The sequence below is a fragment of the Thermobia domestica genome, chromosome 2 (assembly GCF_964235325.1).
Source record: "Thermobia domestica chromosome 2, izTheDome1.hap1.1, whole genome shotgun sequence".
In the NCBI taxonomy this organism is placed as follows: Eukaryota; Metazoa; Arthropoda; class Insecta; order Zygentoma; family Lepismatidae; genus Thermobia; species Thermobia domestica.
The window spans coordinates 14,680,818-14,704,880 of NC_137455.1; the positions used below are offsets into that span (position 1 = coordinate 14,680,818).

The 24,063-nt window shown below is 36.6% G+C and overlaps 1 protein-coding gene and 1 non-coding gene across 4 annotated transcripts; both read right to left on the reverse strand.

The window, feature by feature from the left end:
* Positions 1–222: 222 nt before the first annotated feature.
* LOC145670433 (cytochrome c oxidase subunit 6C-1-like) lies at positions 223–16,039 on the reverse strand. Of its 3 annotated transcripts, none has more exons than XM_081739124.1 (4): positions 15,886–16,039; positions 4,642–4,811; positions 3,534–3,619; positions 223–345 (listed from the first exon to the last, which is right to left on the reverse strand). In XM_081739124.1, exons 2-3 carry the CDS (start codon positions 4,800–4,802, stop codon positions 3,547–3,549), a joined length of 234 nt encoding a protein of 77 aa, XP_081595250.1. In that variant the 5' UTR covers positions 4,803–4,811; positions 15,886–16,039; the 3' UTR covers positions 223–345; positions 3,534–3,546. The 3 variants fall into 3 exon arrangements, with proteins under 3 accessions (XP_081595250.1, XP_081595243.1, XP_081595236.1); XM_081739117.1 differs by having other exon boundaries at positions 15,869–16,018; XM_081739110.1 differs by lacking the exon at positions 15,886–16,039 and adding an exon at positions 15,628–15,678.
* TRNAR-CCG (transfer RNA arginine (anticodon CCG)) lies at positions 9,366–9,437 on the reverse strand. Its single transcript has one exon. It is a non-coding gene; the product is annotated as a tRNA-Arg (tRNA).
* Positions 16,040–24,063: the final 8,024 nt, after the last annotated feature.

Genomic DNA, 24,063 nt, shown 5'->3' on the forward strand with positions numbered 1-24,063 from the left:
TTATTTTCAAGGCCGTGTCATTGTATTGTATCCTAAGCCTAGCAGTTATATCCAGTACAAGTTCCCCTATTTTAGCCCTACATATTAATATGCAAATTCTTGAGAAAAGGAAATTCGTAAACAAATGAATCTACCAATTTTACACATATCCAAAGTAACTGCATATTGTAACATTCATTTTACTTTACTATTATTATCAGTAACTTCAAATGAAACGCATGGTTGTTTATACTAAGAAATATATTGTGAACAATTTACAGACATTATACATAATTTCCAATTTCTCTTCACATATTTAAATAATCTGAAGAAGTTTCTAGAACAAACACAGATGTCTGCTAAGACCTGAAAAGAAAGATAAAAAACACCATTAACCTCTATTTAATTTATTTCTACTATACACAAAATATGATTTAGCAAAATAGTTCGTATCAAGATCTTTCTCATTGTCAAGAAAAAATTTAGTCATAATGGAAACGTTAAAACTGACCAAAATCATCAAAAATGTTTCTCCCATTTTATTTCTCCCCTGATGTTTCCTTTCCCATTTTATTTCTTTAAACCTAAGAACTCCGCGTAGTCTCGAAACGTAGTAGTTTGTATGAAGACAAGAGTTGTAAGTGGAAGAATATTTCTATACTTGATTACTAAATACCGATCATTACATTTTCAACAAGAAAAAGATAATAAACTCTCCCCACTAGTCTAGTGACTAACGCGTGTACGCGGTCCCAGTAGGAGAGCACAAAAAATTGAAGTTCACAATCATTCCCTTTCATTAAGAATTCGTCTCCTTTAGCTTAAAGGGCACCTTAGCCTTGGGACCTTAAACTAAAAAAGATCATTTCATTTCAAAAAGAATTAAAAGCTATAATTGAATTATTAACTAAACCAACTTTTCTTAGCACAAGTAAGACTATCAATAGAGCATTCGCATCCACTCAGGGACTGTTAATGAGTATAAGATACTGAAGCGAAGAAGGCTTCTTTCAAGAACATACTGCACTGACTTCCACAAGAATCACAGTTGCCTAGAATAATCTATCAACTGCTGCGAAGCTTCATGCATACCTATCTTTGTGGTCTATGAATTGGAAAGCATTGGCCAAGTGAAAGGTTAGCAACCCGTTCAGATTTTTTCATGAGAAACAACTTATGCTACATTGGTAGAATTGTTCATAAAATATTTATTTAAATCATTTTTGAGAAATTCGTCGAGGAGATCTTATCCCCAAGAGCACACTACTATGGTATGCTGGGTAATGTAGGGTATTTTGATATGCTGGGCCAATGAAATTTGTAAATCTGTTGAAATTTCGAATTTGCTTTTTTTTTTTCTTCTTTTTTCACCGTCGGTCGACTTTTTTCTCCCCCACCGTCGGTCGACAGTATGAAATATTGACAGTATTTCGACAGTAAATATTGATTTACTTCTCCATAAAATCTCGTAAATGTAACTTACGATCCTCTGCCATAAGCGCATGTACGTACGAAATACTTTGGCATGTAGTAGCAGGATATCTGTTTCACTTTACTGTCTCAGAATAGGCTAGCTTTTTCTAAACATTCTACTAATTTTTACATTATCATTTCGTTTTTGTTGTTGTTGTTGTTTTATTTTATTTTATTTTTTTTAAGGAGAAAGTCATCCGAACAAAAATGCAAATGGGGCGCATTTTTTAAGCGTCCCGCTTCTGGCTCGGATCTATGTAGTATAAGTTTTACGTATATAATTTTCAGCGTAAAGCTAAGGACTTGTATATTAAAAACACCCCTTTTACATGAAATTCAGTCATCAAAAATTATAACACCCAACAGACAATCGATCTCCCTAATCCTGGTCCTGTTAAATGGAAATGTAAAAATTAAAAATGGAATAAAGTTAAATAAATAAAAATAAAAATAGGGTTATTTTGAAAAGGTGTATCTTCTCCCTCACTGGCATAAACAAACCTAACTGACTGTACCAAGATGGATTGCAAAATATACCAGTTTGCCGAGTATCCCTTTATTTATTTATTTATTTTATAAAACATAAGATAATTTATCATTTACACAGTCAAACTCAAATTTTGTTATGTAGAAATTACAGTGATATAAAGAATGTCCACAAACTTTGGAGTGTCCATAACTGCAATTATTTTGACCATCTGCGCTATCTCCTTTTATGGAAGATTTAATAAGGATGATGGACCCTGCCTTCATGTGAAGAATATTCTGATTACGACTACCACTTAAGGAGCCCATTCTGTATATTTTGACTCATTCTTCAATGAACAAACTACGCTATCTATCTCAAAATAAATCTACAAAAACATTTCATATCATATTCGAAGATGTTAGGATCTGCACAATCTTCAAATAAAGTGGACATTTAAGTAAATAAACAGAGCTTAATATCAAGTTAACGCATAAACGTGAAGATTTGAAAGAATCATAAAAAAATTAAAATTAGGATAACTGCTCATAGATGTTATAAGGTACATCTTAATGTACAACAATATGCTCACTTTTGCTCCCTTGGTCTTCCTCTATTTAATTTATGTTGGTATTTCGATTCACGTTCACAGCCCCTCCCATATTCTCATCTTTAACTGCTTTTGTACTGTCCTGCAAAAAGAATGAGCCCAAACTTCACGGGTCAAACTAGTTTTATAGAACACTTAAATTCCGATTAGCATCATTCCATTAAAAAAAAAAAAAAATCTGCAACTGTTTTTGCTCCCGTTACTTGAGTAAGAGCATACATGAAAACTACTGAAAGTGACTAATTTAACAAAGATTATGAAATAACTTTGGGAGCAAAAACAGTTACAGAAATAACTTTGTTTTCTTCTTATTGGTACTGGAATGATATTAATCGGAATCAAACCGTTAGAAGTGTTCTGTGAAATAATTTGGTCCAGAAAGTCTTTGGAACCAATGTCTTCACAGCACAAAAACATTTAACGATGAGAATATGGGAGTTCCAGCCTGCAAGAGGCAAGAAAAGGTCGTGAACATGATCCTTGCGCGTGTCGAAATATCAACACAAATTAAAAATAGGAGCACTAAGGGTGTAAAAGTAGGTATTTTGCTGACCCCCCTCCCCCTTCCTCTTCTCCTTGGCCACATGGACATTACTGATGATAGATATACTTTAATCTCAATTGCTTCAAGTTGTAACAAATATCTTAGCGCATTGATTTAATATCAAAGTGGTTCATTAGTTTTTAACATATACGAAGTAAATAATCTTCAGAATACATAAATACAACTTTTTTCTTTTGAACTTTTGAATATTAAAATATATATACATGTTTGCTACTGGTAGAGTTTAAAATCTTATCACATGCTGTGCCCACCTGCGCGAACCTCGAGAGAAATAACTGAGTAACAAAGACTTAAAATTACTCACGAATCTGAACGCTGATATATTTATTTCGAGACAATGATATTCGTTACCTAACTAAATCAACGAGCAGATTGGTGAGAATGTTTAGCCGTATGTGCACTACACAAACTTAAGCTTACTAATACTAAACAATACTCACCAATACTAAACAATCACTGTGGTCCACTGGACTGCATTAATCCTGCATCACGCGCTCTAGCGTATGACTTTTCTGGGTCATAAGTCCTGGAAGAAGTTTTTACAGAATTAATAATTGACAGATTTGCTCACAAGATCTGTTAAAAGCTAAGTTTTAAACAACTACAATTAAGTCTAACACAAGCAAGGAAAATTTAAGCTTCATTGATTATTGCAATACTCCGTGCAAACAATGTAACGAAAGACTACTCAAAAGAGGCAATTTTCATTATTCTGAAAGTCCACTATTTCCCAACTGAAGATGCATTTTGGTAGAGAACTCTTACAAGGAATGGAAAATTTATTTCAATAAAATACGCCTTCTCATGGTTTGAATCATCTTTGTACACTGTGTTCTATATCCTGGTTCCTTGAAAGAGTGTCAACAGTGAAGATAGCACATAGGTATTAAGCTGGTTAGGTCTACAGTTGCATAGATTGGATGAGTTTCACTGATGGCATTTAATGAAATTCCTTAGTTTCACTAAGTCAAAACTTCAAATTTGATGTACAATAATTTGGGAACTAAAGATCTGTACACTAATATCAAGTCGACCAACATGTCAAATCTGATGAGTTTCATCGATAATATACGATAAAATGACATTTGTATTTAGTATTATCACAAAAACAAAATGGAATAAATAATCAGGAATAGAGTTAGTCAAGACAGTGTCTACGAAAAAGAATAGAAAAATCTGATATGCTGGTATGAATATGCAGAAAGAATAAGTGAAATCAGAATTATGGAAAATGGAGAAATGTCCGATTTTGTATCACACCAATTGCTACATAGAGACGAATTGTTATATAAAAAAAAGTGAAAAATGCCTGACTGGGCCGAGAATCGAATCTGGGTCTTTCTAAAATACTTCCTATTCTTAGAAAAATATACAGTTAAAAAAGGCACACAAATCAGGATTGAGGGAACTAGAACTTCTATCTCCCGCTTCCTGTGTGACCAAATTTTTTTTGATATTCCATCATTGTTTCATGCAGTGCTTCGTATGTACACAATAACTGAAAATATATTGACTAATGCTTATTGATAGAATTCACCAGAAGCTTACTTATAGAATTCAGCGTATCTCCTCTTCTTAGGCTCATTATACAATTCTTTCACTGCTATTACTGCAACTGTTGCAAGGACTGATACTACAATAAAGTTTCTTTTGATTACAGACTGCAGGATCCCCCGCATCTGAGGCTTTGCCAATCGTGATTCCGACATTTTTAAATGCTGGAAAGAGAAAGGAAAATTATGAATTTAAAATACATTTATATATTTATTTAAGAAAAAAATCAAGAAGTTCATAAAATAAGTTACACTACAATCGATATAATTATAATGACCTTCGTATTTTATATTTTGTTTTACTTCCTTTACATACTTGGGCGTTTACACAAATTGCATAATATTTCATAGATACGGAAACGGCACTCACAACTACAACCTGTAAATCATTTCATTATCCTGATAACATCTAATCCACATACTTAATAATTGAGAAATGTAAAAAATAAAGTTTCCAGACTTGTGTAACTATTTGGATAAGATGATGACATCATGCGGACACTGAAAATGAAATCTTTAAAAGTTAATTACGTAGGCTAAAGGAGGCAGTGATGATGAGAATGATTGAAATGATAAAATGAAGAAAGTGGAACGGAACGGGAAAACCCCGAGAAAACCTCATGCACAGTGTTTGTCCACCACAAAGATACTTGGCGCGGTCTAGAATCGAACCAAACACCCTATTCACCAGAGGTGAACGTTCTATTACTGAGCCAAAGGAGGACATTAAAATAATTATCTAGAAAAAAATTCTCAGCGCATAGTGATTACCGTGAGCATGATACAGAATGCGCCATTAATAATAGAAGAGCCTATTGCTAAATTATTTATAACGTGTACGGACCTTCGTTGATTATAAAAATATTCTGAAATAATAGTCATATGAAAAGTTACTTACCTTGTGCTTCCGTGTTTAACAAATTAAAGTAGCAAACACGGAGGCACAAGGTAAGTCACTTTTCTGGTTAAACTACGTTCATAGTTTGTCAGGTACTGTTAAACGTTCCATTTCAAAGGAAGTCACTTTCATGAACCTGTATGGAAAGTTCTAGTGCTAAAAAAACTTTAATCTTTATACCCATATCAACTAATCAAAAATTAACTGAACCGATTCCAAAGTCGCTGTTTCAAATAAGATTGTATTTTGAGCATTTGAGCTATGATACGGTTATATGAAAAATTATGGGAACAATCAAGTTTTCCCACACTGTACCATCTACGGTAATGAATCTGATTAAACTCAGAGGTTTACAGCCTGGGTCAGAAAACGAAGCCGTCTTACTGTGCCCGCGGGTGAACGATTACACCACTGGTCAACCACACATTTTCACCAGTCATTTAGACGACTTGTTCTGCACAAATATAACAGGGTGTCTACCAAGCAAGCATAATCAAATTCCCTGACAAAATTGTAATTTTCCCTGACTCAGTCGCTTTTTTTTTTTTTCTTAGTATAACTCATGAAAAATAACTTATATTTAAAGTGAACTGTAAGTTTTCATCATTGTTTATATGATTATACTCTATTCTACAAATGACTATTTAAGTGGCCTCCCTTCACCCCTCACAGCCACCCTTTCCACTCCTATTTGTTTGTATTATTTAGTCACCACACCATAATAGAATTTAAATACCAAAACCTCATTGGCCAGCCAACATTGCTGAAAGAAAACGCTGATACAGCCTGCGTAATAAAAAACTGGAGCATGGCAAGGTTCCTCAGTTAAGCTTCGCTGGGGAAGAACAAGCACACAGGAAACAAAGAAAAAAAGAGTGGACATGGGAGAATAGGAAAAAGCAAATCTAAAAAAGATAGTGAGAATTAGTGACTAGTAAGAAAAAATGCTAAGACACATTTAGCATACTGCTAATATATAGCAATTTCAACCATCACTGGAACTGTCCTTCGCTTGTATTTTTAATAATTCAATGACTGAAAAATACAGGAAATAAAGGGCAAGATTAAAATATAGGACAAATATACACAAATTTCCAAAATATAGGAATAAATAGGGCAGCTGGGAGGCCAGGGTTTCTAATAGCGTTATCTAACAAAAAAGTGGGTTTTATGGGAAACTGGAAAATCTTTCCCATGTTATTTCAGTGGCACATATTCTGTACCCCAAAATGTTGGTACTTCCGTTAGGACCATAATGACGAAATTTGGCGTGCTTGTAGGTTTACGAGGTGCGAGACCGTAGCCCGAGCTAGCGCGAGGGTCTTGGGACGAAGCCCCAGCTAGGCTTAGGCGAGTTTCCATTATAGAGGTCCTGAGAAAGATTTTTCCCTGACACATAATGAAATTCCCTGACATTTTCCCTGACTGGTAGACACCCTGTATAACGTTCATACCTTGTATCTCACATAGATGATTTACTTAACACTGTTCCAAAGTGCTCTGAGATACAGGTATGAATTTTATATTTAAAATATGTACCCTATAGCACCTAGGAGCAGATACGTGCTGCACTAGTTCATGCTGTGATTTGACAGCCTTGTGAGCTCGCAGCGGGATCAGTTATCTCGTCCAGATTTTCCACGGGTTGTCAAGACACTAATTTTCTTACTCACATACTATAGTACTTAAAATATTTATATTAAATATTATAGATTATTTACTGTAGTTAATAAGTATATATACATAAATAACTGCCGCCTTATATTATGTACTAGCGTCAATTACCTACTTCACTGGGTTAAAATAAGAAAAAAATATTAATATGTTCCGTTAGCCAGTCACTTTTTACTATTACTGACACACTCTCTGATATCGTCATTTTCAATCATTTTTATATCTCTCTCCCCTCCCTCAAGCTGCATCGTCAAAGTGAAATCCATCCCAGACCCGAACCTCATCTATGCTAAAAATTTGATCGAGATCTGTCGGGTGGTTTGAGTTATTAAGTTTTTATATATATATATATATCCCTCCTCTTAAGTTCCACTGTGTCTGTGGATTTTCTCGTTCCGGTTTTGATTTTTTCACGGTGAGATCGTTCTCTCCCACATTTTCATACTACTGATTCTTTTTTAAAAAATAAAATGAAATCTGAGTTTTACGTCCCATGGTTATGCCGGTTAGGCTAAAGGAGACGGTGATGATGAGAGATGAGTGAAATGGTGGAATGAAGAAAGTGGGAGGAAACGGGAGAACCCCGAGAAAACCCACGAGCACGGTGTTTGTCCACCACAAAGTCCACACGGCGCGAGCTGGGATCGAACCAGGGACCCCAAGCACCGGAGGTACTGATTCTTTTATAATCATTTGCTTTCAATAAGCATCGTCTATTTAAGCCTGAACAGCAGAGTGTGGGACGTTAACTTAAAAATTTAATTTTTTGAAATAGAATGAAAGAAAATCTTGCCAATGCCTGAACAGAACAAGAAAGCCTCGATACCTGGAAATCCACAGAACACCCACCACGCCTCTCTCCCTTGTCAACTGGCCATAAATCTACTAAGAAAACAATAGGAAACCCTCGGTTAGAAACAGGAAAAGAAGTTGCCAAACGTCCCCTTTTCTCCAGATTTCTTTTATTTAATTTATCGCAAAAAGTAATAGAATTATGTCTTTACTTCTTACTTGTCTTCCTTTCTTTTTTCTTTCTTGTTTCTTCTTCTACCTAATGACATCGGACATCTGGGGACATCCACCAGCCACCATCCTAAGGGTTGGTTTGCCCTTTTGGTAGTGGTGTGAGACTCTTATGACTTGAAACGGACAATACTCTTCTTAGTTCAATAAATAAAATGTACGTTCCTCGCTAGCAACTGAAAGAAGCTTTTTAGGGCTGGCGACATCACTGATCAAAGTGTTCCAATTATTATATTGAAATATTTTATTTACGAAAAGTAAGGGGTGCAGATTAAGAATTAGGGTCTCAATAGTTGGAAATTATTATTCAATTATCCACAGTTAATTATTATCCACAAAAACACTAATAACTGAGGCCTTATTTATTCGGGTACAACGTCTATAACTAAGATAGCAGTAAGGTACGAATACCGTAAGTAATCTAAGCGCCATTACCACATAATCCTATACAATAGAAGAATTGCAGACAGCATAAATTCCCGAACTACTTACATGGACTATACCACGATATTTTAAATCTTCGTAACGGTGAAGTGTCGTAACAACCTGCGCTAGTCTCCTGTTTTCGGTTTCCAGAGTCCCATATTCGCCGTTAGTTTACCTAACGAATCCCCTTATCTTAGTATATCTAATAACAAACAGCACTGTCACGTGTACTCCACGCCAAGGAGTTTGGTTTATGGTGCAATATTTTTCCAATACTGAAACCAAAAATGCTAGTTGATTTGTACCACCACTCCCAGTTTTAGTACAGATATCAGAGTGGAAATGAAATATATTTTTGGCTGTGCTTAATTTATTCCAGAAAGCATCTTATCCTATCTATTACCGATTTTAGTCTGTTCAGATCACCGTTAAAATCGGTTGATTTTCTGACACTTCTGGTTTTCATATAAAGATTAGAGTTCAGATGGAAGATATATTCTTGGGATGCTTAGTTGATTACATGAAACCGCTCCACGCTATTTGCCACATCCGAAATCTTCAAGTTTTACGTCCCACGATTATGCCGGTTAGGCTAAAGGAGACGGTGATAATGAGAAATGGTGGAATGAAGAAAGTGGGAGGAAAAGGAGAACCCCGAGAAAACCAACGAGCACGGTGTTTGTCCACCACAGTTCACACGGCGCGAGCTGGGATCGAACCAGGGACCCCACGCATCGGAGGTGAACGCTCTACCACTGAGCCACCGCGCCCCCTTGCCAAATCCGATTTTAGTAGTAAGATTATAGACCAAGGGCCAAGGAAACTCCCCCTTCCCCCCTTGGGAACTTTTGCCACTATATTAGAAATGTTCCTTAGGGTTCTTAGAATCAAAAAACAGTTGGTGGTCAACATATAAGTGCAACACCTGGGTCCTGGAGCCCTTAACCCTTTAGCACCCGTGTATATTTACAGACATCGATGGGATATTTAAATGACCGTAGATGTGCAACAATGGAACAAGTTATACTTGGATCGATTTGTAAGAGTGTACGCTTACGTAATGAATGGAACATTTCTGTGTACGAAGGAAAAATAATTGAGGGATATTTAAGAAAATTTCCCTAAAAAAAGTCCCTTCTCGCGATTCTTTTAGTTATTACGTCGCAACACTGCAAACTAGGTGAATAATAAAATGTATTTAGGTATTCTGTTTTATGTTCAACTTAAACTGAATATTTCGTCTTGATCCACCAAATAGCAGCACAGGAAATATATATTTTATAGTACTCACAGGGTTCGTAATAATTGATTGTAATGGAAGTATGAGTATGACTGTGTCAATGTTCAGTTTTATTTTTCTATAGAAAACAAGCGATACAAATTATTCTAGTTGATTTCCTCATTCGTTATATATTATGACAGATTCCCAGTACCGAGAAATCCCCCCAGGAAGCTTTTATGGTTTGTTGGTCCATGGTATAATAGAAAATATTTCAAAGCAATAATTTTACTCTCGTGCGGTTCTAGTATGTTCTTTTGAAAATACTTGTTTTGGTATTCTACAATAAATACATTCCCAAACATGTCTACTGGTATGTGAAGTTATCAAATAACTCTCGAAGTTGTTGCGTAGGGCATGTATTCTTATTACATGTGCACAGAGATAATCGCACTTAATATAGTATGTAATATGTAGTTTTTTAATTGACGTAATATTAAAAAAATTGTTATATTCTTTGTGTTCATGTCTGTCTGTAAGTTGATAATAGTAGCACATTCGCGCTGAAATCCATGTGATGTCAGTTATTCTGAAGAAGGATGGCAAACAAAAAGAAGCCAGTCAGACAGACAATTGCAACAAGAAAATGGATCACTGCTGTGAAACTGACAAGAGGAGAACAAATTATATATATATATATATATATATATATATATATATATATATATATAAACCTCCCATAAAGACTTTCAGGTCAAAGAACTGCTTCAAGAGATTGTCACTGCAAAACTGCACTGTTTAACGTCAATTTGCATCCAAATTCCTACAGAATACGACACAAACAAACACGGTCTATCTCTGGGACTACCAAAGTTTCACAAAATTACCACGATTGCTGAGTCAGTGTGCTGAACCTTGTTTGGAGGAAATTTGACAGTCTTAGTGGATAATTCACCATATTTGGAGAGTCCTGCTATACGGCAGTATGTAGCAGACATCTTGTTTAACGAGGAACAGTGCGTATTTTGCTAGAAATAGAGCTAAAATGGGGATCACTAAAAAAGGGAAAGGGTGTTTCATAGGAAACTCTAGTTACATGTGTCACTAAAATAGCTGAACGTGTCATTAAAGGAACACCTATTCGATAGGAAGATAAATTACTACTGTTACAGATTCAAGAAGTGGATTTCATAAGAGCCGAAAGGAGATACCACAACTTGTACCAGATTGTCGAGCTGAAATTGTTCATGGAAGAAACATTCCTAAAGATAAATTTGTTGAAGGCGCAGTCTGTGCAGGTAGGTCAGTAAGTGTTTTGGTTATTGAAAGAGATTTACTGTTACTGCGTGCTGTTCTTAATCATCATCAGCAGATGTGAGTTCCTTCGTGGCCACCGACGGCGGGAATGCTATATTCCAGAACTCAGATTTACCTCGTCTCTCATGCAGTACATATATATCTACCGTTTTAACTGGAAGTGATACGCAAACCCTCGGAAATTATCATATCAAAAGGGGAGAACACAGATGAATATTTTAAGACTGATGGTTGGAGGTCATCACAGCTTTCAATAACAATCATACATTGCTGTTTCTAATTTAAATATTTGTGAATATAAAGATGAGTGTCCTATACTATTGAGTAGAGTTATTAATTTTGTACTGCTTGTGAGATATCTGACTGTTATACACAGGAGAATCTGTTTTGACATCAATCATGGTACATCTCGACCAGCTGAACAAACATCTTGCATTAAAAATTTGGCGACACGGATTTTCCGAAGACTTGGGCCTGTATTACTTGCAGCTAAAATGATAGATATAAACTAAAAAAAGGAGATGAGGTAAGCCTAAGCTCTTGGAATGTAGCAATTTTGCCGTGGGCAGCCACGAAATATCTGACGCTTGTCGATGGTGATTAATAAAAGCTCGCAGTAACAATAATGCTGCTTCAGTAACCAAAACACTTACTGACCTACCTGCACAGACTGCGCCTTCAACAAATTTATCTTTAGGAATGTTTCTTCCATGAACAATTTCAGCTCGACGATCTGGTACAAGTTGTGGTACCTCCTTTCGGCTCCTATGAAATCCACTTCTTGAATCTGTAACAGTAGTAATTTATCTTCCTATCGAATAGGTGTTCCTTTAATGACACGTTCAGCTATTCTAGTGACACATGCAACTAGTTTCCTATGAAACACCCTTTCCCTTTTTTTGTGATCCCTATTTTAGCTCTATTTCTAGCAAAATACGAACTGTTCCTCGTTAAACAAGAAGTCTGATATATACTGCCGTATAGCAGGGCGCTCCAAATATGGAGAATTATCCACTAAGACTGTAAAATTTTCCGCCAAACAAGGTTCAACACACTGACTTAGCAATCGTGGTAATTGTGTGAAACTTTGGTAGTCCCAGAGATAGACCGTGTTTGTTTGTCGTAATTTGTAGGAATTTGGATGCAAATTGACGTTAAGCAGTGCAGTGACAATCTCTTGAAGCAGTTCTTTGACCTGAAAGTCTTTATGGAAGGTGCTTTATATATTTTTTCGATTTTTCACAACAGTAATCCATTTTCTTGTTGCAATTGTCTGTCTGACTGGCTTCTTTTTGTTTGCCATTCTTCTCCAGAATAACTGACAACACATGGATTTCAGCGCGAATGTGCTACTATTATCAACTTACAGACAGACATGAACACAAAGAACATTTTTTTTAATATTACGTTAATTAAAAAACTACATATTACATACTATATTAAGTGCGATTATCTGTGTGCACATGTAATAAGAATACATGCCCTACGCAACAACTTCGAGAGTTATTTGATAACTTCACATACCAGCAGACATGTTTGTAAGAGTATTCATTGCAGAATACCAAAACAAGTATTTTCAAAAGAACATACTGGAACCGCACAAGAGTAAAATTATTGCTTTGAAATATTTTGTATTATACCATGGACCAGCAAACCATAAAAGCTCCCTGGGGGATTTCTCGGTACTATAGTGCGTCCAGTAAGAGAACGTCTCTGACAGCTCGCAGTGACATTGCCACCACTCGCGTGTCAAGGTTTTTTTCGGTGCAACTGTAGTGGCAATTTAATTAATGGTATAAGACAGAGTGATCGTGGTTGGTAACACTGGTATCAAAGTAGGGGCTGCAATGTCCCACCCCACGTGGTAAGAAATGTCAGAGACCATCTCTTGTTGGCCGTGCTTTAGGAATCTGTCATAATATATAACGAATGAGGAAATCAACTAGAATAATTTATATCGCTTGTTTTCTATAGAAAAATAAAACGGAACATTGACACAGTCATACTCGTACTTCCATTAAAATTAATTATCATGACCCCTATGAAGACTGTAAAAGACATATTTCCTCTGCCGCTATTTGATGGATCACGATGAAATTTTCGATTTAAGTTGAACATAAAACAGAACACCTAAATACATTTTATTATTCACCTAGTTTGTAAAGAATCGCGAGAAGGGATTTTTTTAGGGAAATTTTCTTAAATATCCCTAAATTATTTTTCCTTTGTACGCAGAAATGACTCGTTCGTTACGTAAAGTGAAAGCCTACTCTCTTACAAATCGACCGAGGTATAATTGTTCCAGTGTTGCACTGACCGTCGGAACATTGACACAAAGTCATACTCGTACTTCCATGAAAATCTATTATGAACTGTATGAAAACCATATAAAACATACGGTATTTTCTCTATTGCTATTTAATGTATCAAGATGAAATTTTCAGTTTAAGTTGAAAATAAAATAGGACACCTAAATACATTTTATTATTCACCTAGTTTGCAGTGTTGCCACATAAAAACTAAAAGAATCGCGAGAAGGGACATTTTCAAGGAAAATTTTCTTAAATATTCGTCAATTAGTTTTCTTTTGTACACACAAATGCCCCGTTCATTACGTAAACTGAAAGCCTACAGTCTTACAAATCGTTCAAGGTATAACTTATTTCAGTGTTGCACAAACGGTTTGATTTATGGTCATTTAAACAGGTCCCATCGATGTCTGTAAATATACACCGGTGCTAAAGGGTTAAAGGCCCCAGGACCCAGGCTTTGCACTTATATGTTGACCAACAACTATTTTTTTTTTTTTTTAAATTCTAAGGACCCTAAGGAACATTTCTAATATAGTGGCAAAAGTTCCCTGGGGGGGAGGGGGGGAGTTATCACCCCTTTTGCCTTTGATCTATTAGAGTAGTGATCGAATATATTCTTGGGACAGCTAACTGATTACAAAAAACTGGATCTCGCTATCTATTACGGTTTTTGTCATTTCCGGTATGAATTAAGAACGGCTGACATTAATACTTAGAACGCTTGTGGAATGCATATCAATATTGAAACCCAAAACTGTAGTGGATTTGTAGCAGTTCCGATTTTAGAATCGAGTTAAAGATGGAAACAAAATGTATTCCTCAGACGATCATTCGATTGCTGAAAATCGCTTCTCGCTATCTATTACTATTTTCGTTGTAGTGACCAACGTAAAACCCAACTTCTACCCTCCCTCTTCAGATAATCGCAATGCTTTCACTTCTACACTTACTTGAGAAGCGTTTCTACACTTACTTGAGAAGCGTTCTAGCATCAAAAATGTTTTCCACAATTACAATAGACCACGATGGTACAAAAAACCTGCAATCTGATTTTCGGAACTGCAGATACTCACAGTCTTTGGAATTTTCAGTTGAGAAGTTTTGTAACACTAAAAATATCTTTCATCGTGCAGATCGACTTTAGGCACAACACACGAAATTATTATAATTTCCTTGTTATTGCTCTTTAAAAGATTTCCACTGAGCAACAGGACAACATTCGACTTAGGATAGATGAAGTTCAAGAGGGCCACTATAACTAATTCTTGAAAAATTACAATTATTTTACGACTAGGGTATAAATACAATGTCCAGGCATATACGATAAAACCACAGTGCGAAAAACTCAAACTAACCTATGCTAGGCTTCTCCTAAAACGTATGAATATTATCTGAACGAGTCAGGCAGGGCGAAGCTACTAAGCCCGTGTGCAATTGCAGGAGTGCGTCCGAATGCGCGAGCGAGATTCGGGAATTTGCGGCACGGAATTCGATATAGCACAATTTTACGATAATTCCAGTGACACTTGAAAAGCGATTATCTGAAAGTAGGATTGCGAAGGGCAAGGTTCTAGATTACTGGTCCCCCTTCCCACTGAGCAGTAATAAAGACAGAAAACAACGTGCCCTGCGGGGCTCTATCCCGCCATCACTCGCTAACGCTCGCTCGGCAATACTGTGTAAATTAAACGTATAAACTTTAGTACAGAAAGATACCCACCCAGCTACTAACCTACATGGGGGACCAGTAATCTAGAACCTTCCCATCGCGAAGAGATCCCATAACGCTTCACTCCAACTAAATTTTAAATATAATTAATACAACCTTTGGAGTATTTTCCCGAAGTAGTTTATTTAGTGAAACGATTGCACCTAGCAGTGACGATGTTCAAGGAGACGACGGGTCCGAAGGTTCTGCCTACTCCTCGTCTTCTCCCCATAAATGTCACATTATAAAGAAGGAAAAGATATATACAACTATTATTTTTGATATACAAAAACAGCTTAGCCTCCGCTTGCTCCCCCTTCCCCAAAAAAGTGTTGTTGTCACTCGTACTCAGGTTTTTAATCTGCACAAAATAAAGCTCTAGCAAACACTGATCTTAAACCTACCTTACCGTAGGAGTTATTAAATATAAATAGTAGCATTCCACATAAGGAATCACAGTTAAGATTCAAAGAAATTTCTACACTTTAATAGATAACTCACAAATATAGCAAACTTAAATACTGAAAGTAAAGTGATTTATTTTATTTATACGTTGTATGGTTTAGTAAACTATTACTGTATATCATTAATTAAAGTTTTAAATTAAAAAGAAGTTTCTAGCAATTTTATTGCAAAAATAATTACCACTACTGTAAGGTTACCTCTAGCTTCTACAATAGCAAAATGGCGCAGACCAGCAGACTACAGATAGGAAAGAAATGAAGCACGTCGTTCGGATCTGGGCAGTGTTTCAAACTATGGTTTGAGATAATATTGTAATAATACAACACATATCTCCCTTTCAAATTCTGAAACTTCCGGGTAGAGGTCTGCACGGGCCGGAATTTTTAGGCCTGGCCCGGTCCGGCTCGAGCTCGTGTTATAATCAATTAAGCCCGAATTACAGAAACTTAATACTGCATTTTCACGATTAAATAACTGGTTAAGTACCAATAAATTTGTTTTAAATAATGATAAAACTTCCTTGCTAAATTTTTATTATCCTCTTCAAAATAAATGTATTCCTTACATAATGGTAAATAACAACAAAAGAAGTCGACTTTTCTATTTCAACTAAATTTCTTGGTGTCACCATTAGTTCGAAGCTAACTTGGAATGAGCATATTTCTCAACTCAACAAAAAATTAAGTAGTATTTCTTTCGGCCTCTGTAGACTTAGGCTAGTTTTAGACGGAAGCATTTATCGTAGCATTTCTCGCAGCAGATGTGAAGCCAAAAATATCGTATAATATTTATTGAGATCAAAGGTATATGGTTCTTCTACACGGTAGCATTTTGATAAGCATCTTGTCGTGACGTAGCAAACAAATCACTGGAGAAGGGTGCAACTATGGCTCCGAAACTAAAGCGTGAGGTAGCTACAGCTATAGTGGTTGTAACAACAGTTCTCGTCGGTTATATTAAAAAACGAAAACCACAAAGAAGTATGTGGGCAAAGAGTATCCCTACTCCAACTCATTTTTCTTTACTACAATTCAATTTTCCACATAAAACAAAGAGCATTGATATTTGGCACAAAATCTTTCGCTTCCTTCTAACACACCACGATACTGCAATCGGACCAGAAATGCTGGGGAAAATGCTACGAAATAGAGCATGTTCTATCGACAAGAAATGCCATAGGATATACCATGGCATGTGAAATGCTATAGCATTTGCGACTTTACACGGCAGGATATCGATAATACGATTTTTGCTGCGAGAAATGCTATGATAAATGCTTCCGTCCAAAACTAGCCTAAGATGTAATGTTTCAACACAGGTTTTAGTTTCAGTGTACTATGCAAAATTCCATTCCTTAATAACTTATCTTATATTTTTGGAGGGTTATTCTACTGAATGTAATAGCACGTTTCGCTTACAAAAGAAAGCACTAAGGGTTGTGATTGGATTGTCACCAAAGTCTTCTTGCAAGCCCATCTTTCGAGAATAAAAAAATATTACCATTACCTTGTATGTGTCTGTATAAAATTATCTTGTTTACCTAAGTAACAAACACTTATTTATTGAAAACACTAACGTCCATAAATACAATACTCGATTTGTTAATAATTTGCATGTTAACACCCAAAATTTCTCGTTTTTTTCAAAAATGCGTATATATTAATTGTATAAAATTTTCAATAACTTACCTGACTTTCTAAAGCAAAACAAATCATATTCTATGTTTAAATCTGATCTTCACAAGTTCTTAGTAGATAAATGTCACTACTCGGTAAATAAGTTTTTGAAGACAATGTATGAATGTTTTTTGTTAATTATGAATGTGTAGTCTTATAAAAGTCATAGTTATGTATGTATTACTCTATTTGTTTTTATAGCATATATGTAATTATTTTGTAAATTTTGACAACTGTATCCGTACTCGAGAATACTCTCATTTGTACGCAAAGCAGGCAAATAAATAAATAAATATGGTTTTCAACATGAAGCGTTAAACCTTATTAAATCATACTTTTGAGACAGATATCAAAGAGTACAATTCCATAATTCAAACTCCAAATACTTGCAAATGGGTTCTGGGGTGCCACAGGGATCAGTTCTGGGTCCCATTTTATTCCTTATATATATATATCAATGACCTTCCCAAAGTGGCTACTATTCCCGCTAAATGTTATCTTTTCGCTGATGACTTTGAAGTCTATGTAAGTTCTAAATCAGTTTTCGAATGAGAACAATTAACTCACGATATAGTTGAGGGCTGGTGTACTGCAAACTTATTAGGCTTTATGCAGAGTCGTTTCGAAGTCTGATTAACACCATACTGCGGGGATGACTAAAGGATGGTTATCAAAATTGTATTCAGAGTCTTTGATTAGGACGTAGTATTTGACGAAGTTAATCACATGTGACTAATTAATCTAGAGCAGACTAATCTTTTCCCACGGTTTACCGTGCGACACAACATTTCGTATTTCGTAATTCATGTATTTTCATTTTTACAGACTACACATGCGCTCATGTACTTTTCCGTAGTTGCCACATATATTTTCTCACCCGATGCATTGCGGCTATGTAAGTTAATCTTACCCAAATCAACTTTTTAGTTGTACTTAAAGTAGACTCTTATTTCCAAAAAGTGCACCTTCCTTAGTAAAGAGTTAGTATGCCATCAGCTAGTCTGTGACTAAACCTCGATTAACGAATTATCTCTGAAAACCGCTCATTGTGTTTAAACCTGAGTAAAATACAAGATCTTAATGTTACATATAATAATCTAAATTACACCTAAAAAGATTCTAAAGTTAATTTTTTGGGATTTGAACTTAATTCAAAATTAAACTGGTACAATCACATTGAAATCACGGCAGCTAATGTAACAAAAGGGATATACATATTGAGAAAATTAAGAAGTTGCGTTAGTTTGAAAATCTTAAGAATTGTTTACTTTGCCCAAATCCACAGCTTCCTATCATATGGTACTATTCTTTGGGGTGGTTCTGCTAACACTCATAAGCTCTTAAAGCTGCAAAAGAAATATGTCAGATTGTTATGTAGTCTTCCTTCTCGCAGTCTCTGCAAACCTAGCTTTAAGCTACTCAAAATAATGACTCTTCCAATTTTTGTTTTTCGATGTTTTATGTATGTAAAAGAGAGCAGAGATAACTCCCTGAACATTCCAGGTATCATTCATATAACACTAGAAACATAAATAATATAATGACAGTGTATTACAATTATACCAAAACAAAGAAGAGTTTTATTGGCACGTCCGCGAAATTATTCAACTCTCACCAGGGACGTGAAGTGCATATTACCGCTGTTACCGGCGGTAACGGTAAAATAATTACAATTCCTGTTGTTTTCACATGTCTCTTAATTTCATTATCAACATGGGAAAATGTTTACATTTTCTCTTTTTCTTTTCTTCTTTTTAAAGTTTGGACAGCCTATGCCGCATTTACAATATAAACGAGCGCAATGTGCCAACGCCAAATAGGAACATATTGTTTGTTAATACCATAGATTTCACAGGTAACGCGAACCCCGATAGCGGTCATTCACTCCAGAAGCACCCTTCAGTGTGCCAGCTAGAAGCATCCTGCGCTCTCGTATTTGGATTTTCGGAGTGGCCCTTCATGTTACCGCTCAGCTGAATGGATCAAGAAAAAATAGGGACGATCCCTGACAAAACAAGGAGAATCTAGAATTTCATCAGCATGTTCATTCTGTTATACTCTTTCGTTTGCTTCCCCATTCTAAGGGTGGAAACAGCTGTAATTCCTGTATTCATGCGGTTATTTCATTTTGCTTACAGTATACAATTTTCAACAAATACAAACAGCAAGTATTTCATAGTAATAGCATTAACCACCTGTTATTGCGAGAATGTTATACAATCTAAGACAAATATACCGTAAGTAGCAGGTATTTCATACTAATACCGTTAAATACCTGCTACTGCAAGACTGTATGTTCCGAAATGCATTATTTATATGTTAACATTTACTGTATATATATCTTCGCCCGACTTTATGATATATTAATACGTTATCTTTGAATATGAATAAATCAGCAACAGAAAATAAGAATTTATTCCATAGGATATTATAAGAAATTTAATACAGGTTTACTTAGATTCAAAATGAAGTTTCTCATTACTGCTAATTCGAGCATATGAGATTTTTTAAAATTAAGAGTTTATTGCTGCTTAAATGATATTAATAGAAAAATTGAGTTTTGAGGAGGGAAGAGATTATTAGTTTTAGGGGGGAGTGCGCCATCAGCTTTGGGGGGGATGGGCACCCCTGGTTAAAGACGTAATACACACCCTGTGTTAAACGCCAACACCGCGGGGTATGTGTTGAACTAACACCGCATAGTGGTAGTCACGCTGGAACAACTGCCCCGTGTTAAAATTGAGTTGAATTAGCACAACCATTTTTTACTGTGTACAATTGTCACACACAAACTTTTTGTAAACTGTCGAACATACTTTCCACTAATACACGGACAAAGGCGAAAGGTTTATAGAAAAAGAATGTGAGGTGTAGGTAATGTTTCTTTATTTAGAGCTTTATTTACGCACCAGATTTCGCAAAATTGTCCGTCCGTAAAGGACAATTAGATCAAATAAACTACAACCTATGCCTATTATCACAAAATAAAACGCAAATTGACACAAATTGTTACAGGATGGGATTCCTAGAGCTAGAATGGCTTTTGATCATGGACACTGAGAACTTGACACACATAATTAATTCGTCTTTTAAAAAAAATAACCATTAAATGTTTTGCTAATTTTAAAGTTCCTAGGAATTAATTTTTAATTGATAATCACTAAAAATTCCTTAACGGTTAAAAATTAGTCGTTTCTTTTTCTCAAAATGTATATGAAATGGAAATTTTAAAAGTATTTGCTTGCAGCGAATTTCAAACCTTCATAAAGATTTCCAAAACAATAATTTGCAGGTTTTCCAAAGTAAACATTTTGATCTCAATTTGTCTCGAAGTCTGTGTCAATGTCCCCCATCTTCAAAAGAAGGTAAACCACTTACTTTCAGTAGTTTTTCGTTTGACACACCAAAGGGCTTCTCGAACAACAAAAGGTTTTTGGTGATTATATCTTTTTTTATTAGTGGAGAGATTGTTGGAGGTTTATTCCCTCCCTAATTTTTTTCTGTTTCTATGCAGTGAAGTGGTCATATTTTAAAACCTTGTTTACAGTCTCAAAATACTACCAAAGAACAGAACAGTAGGTGGAAATGTAAAGTGTGCTTTAAGTTAAGTGCAACACAAATATTGTTGCTAGAAAAATAAAATGATATGAAGAGGAGAAAACGTGTCGAATATACTGATGTTGAGAGTGTTCACTGTATTCTCAGGACATATTTTCTATTGTTGTTGCTTTATGTTCGTGCTTTCAAATTTTAATAATTCTTCTAGCGGCAGTACTATTGCTTTCTCAGATATATTATATATATATACAGGGTGGTCGTGCATGAATGTCGGAAAATTCGTGAGATGAATCTACAGATAAAAACAAGCAAAAAATGTCATATGAACATTGGGTGAATGCGGCTTCGTTTGGACGCTAGAGGCGTCTGAAATGTCACCTTCCGAGGCGGTAATTTGCAATATCTCAAGAACGGAGAGAAATACGAATGTCGGGTCAAAACATATCAAAGGAAACCCCATCCGAAGAATAGAATTATACATAAGTGGTGGCGAAACAGTGGCGGCGCTAGAGGGGGCACAAAGAAAGTAAATGAAACATGGAGAAAAGTGAATAATTTACACTGAAAAATTGTAGGAGGGGATGTTACTTGGAATATGCAACAACAAATGTTAATGAATAAAGGCAACAACGGCTAGTCTGTAGGGACTTTATGGGAGGCGGATTGTAGGAATACAGTATCTTTGTAATGGTGAGAAATAGGAATGTCGGGTCAAAAGATATCAAAGGAAATGCCATCCGAAGAATCCAATTATGTATAAGTGATGGCGAAAGAGTGGCGGCGCCAGGGGAAGCACAAAGAAAGTGAATGAAACATGGAGAAAAGTTGAAATTGGTGAAAACACAACTATTTGAAAGCAATCAGGAAACAAGGAATACAACTCTAGGTGTACTGTATGATACATGTCCGATGACAGAGGGCGCATAGCTACAGTAGGTGGAACAAGGGGGCGTGCAGAGTTAGTTATAGGAGTAGTGAAAGCGTGGGTAACGAGAGCGTTCGCATCGAAGGTGCAGAGGACAGCGCACAGTTCATTCGTACTGAATGGGGCAATGATAGTAACAGCACAAGCGTTTTAGTGCTACACTCTACAGGCAGGGCAGTAATCCATGTGTATGTGAATGTGGTTTACTTTGTGTAGTGTGAAACAGTGTTGATGTTGACAAGCGCTATGTGTAATGCACCACAATGAATAGGGTAGTATACACTAACGCCGAAATGGCAGATATGCATTTGATGTACGGCTTAGCGGAAGGTAATGCAGAAGAAGCACGTAGGTTATATGCGGAACGCTACCCAGATCGACAAATTCCAGCACCGGGGATGTTTATTTGTATTCTTCAGCGATTGCAGGACACTGGGTCATTCCTTCTCAACACAGACATTCCGAGACGACGATGCGTTCGAACACCCCTCCTGGAAGAGAGGGTACTCCGACATGTGACCCGGAACCCGAGTATTAGTACCCGACGAATAGCAAGGCAGGAACACGTTTCGCATCAAGTCGTGCTAAGCATCTTGCATAGTAATAATCTCAGACCATACCACGTACAACGAACGCATGCGTTATACGGTGGTGACTATGAAACCCGACGACGTTTCTGTCGTTGATTATACTGCCGCTGCCGTGTATCACCAGCCTTTCTAACACAGGTATTGTTCTCGGATGAGGCATTATTCATACGGGATGGCATCACAAATTTCCACAATGACCATCGATGAGCACTCAACAACCCGCATGCAATTGTAGAGACGAAGCATCAACAGCGTTTCCAATTGCATGTGTGGGCTGGTATTATTGGCGACAACGTTGTGTGACCACATTTCTTACCACAGCGATTGAACGCAATATCGTATCTCCAGTTTCTGACTCAGAACCTACCTATTCTGCTTAAAGATGTGCCACTGAGGACACGACAGTGTATGTGGTTTATGCATGATGGCGCCCCTGCCCACTCATGTCACACCATTCGTGCATATCTGAACAAAACATTTCCACGCAGGTGGATAGGTCGTGGTGGAAGACAAGCATGGCCCCTACGTTCACCCGACCCGAATCCCCTAGATTTTTTCCTGTGGGGTTACGTGAAGAGTCTCGTGTATACACGGCCCCTGCATGATGTTGAAGATCTTCGCCAGCGTGTATGTGCTGCATTTACCACATTACGGCAAACGCCAGCGATATTGGCACCAGTTAGAGAATTCTTACGCCATCGTGTAACTGTCTGTCTCGAAGAACAAGGAGGACATATTGAACAGCTGCTATAGAATGGCATTATGTTGACCATGGTAAGTACAATACCTCTTGTTTTTACAGTACACTGGGTCTCATCTTCCATTGTGTTTTTTACGATCAGCACGTTTCATCACTAAGAGTGTTTAACAGTTTCTTTGCAGCTCCCATGCGCCGCCACTGTTCCGCAGTACGTGTGCATAATTGGATTCTTCGGATGGGATTTCCTTTGATATCTTTTCACCCGACATTTCTATTTCTCTCCGTTAAAATGATACTGTATTTCAACATTCCACCTCTCATAGTGTCCCTACAGCGTAGCCATTGTTGCCTTTTTTCATTTACATTTGTTGCTGCATGTTCCATATAACATCCGCTCCTACAGTTTGTCAGAGTAAATTGTTCACCTTTCTCCGCATTTCATTCACTTTCTTTATGCTTCCCCTGGCGCCGCCACTGTTTCGCCATCACTTATACATAATTGGATTCTTCGGATGGCATTTCCTTTGATATCTTTTGACCCGACATTCCTATTTCTCACCATTACAAAGATACTGTATTCCTATAATCCGCCTCTCATAAAGTCCCTAGACTAGCCGCTGTTGCCTTTGTTCATTAACATTTGTTGTTGCATATTCCAAGTAACATCCCCTCCTACAATTTTTCAGTGTATTGTTCACTTTTCTCCATGTTTCATTCACTTTCTTTGTGCCCCCTTTAGCGCCGCCACTGTTTTGCCACCACTTATGCATAATTGGATTCTTCGGATGGGGTTTCCTTTGATATGTTTTGACCCGACATTCGTATTTCTCTCCGTTCTTGAGATATTGCAAATTGCCGCCTCGGAAGGTGACATTTCAGACGCCTCTAGCGTCCAAACGAAGCCGCATTCACCCAATGTTCATATG

Excerpts from the sequence above, each read along its gene's own strand:
- LOC145670433 (XM_081739110.1), bottom strand. The coding sequence starts at position 15,663 with ATGCTACTATTTATATTTAATAACTCCTACGGTAAG. Across the intron at positions 4,812-15,627 it reads TTAATAACTCCTACGGTAAG|CATTTAAAAATGTCGGAATC; the intron begins GTAGGTTTAAGA and ends TTCTCTTTCCAG. Across the intron at positions 3,620-4,641 it reads AGATACGCTGAATTCTATAA|GACTTATGACCCAGAAAAGT; the intron begins GTAAGCTTCTGG and ends AACTTCTTCCAG.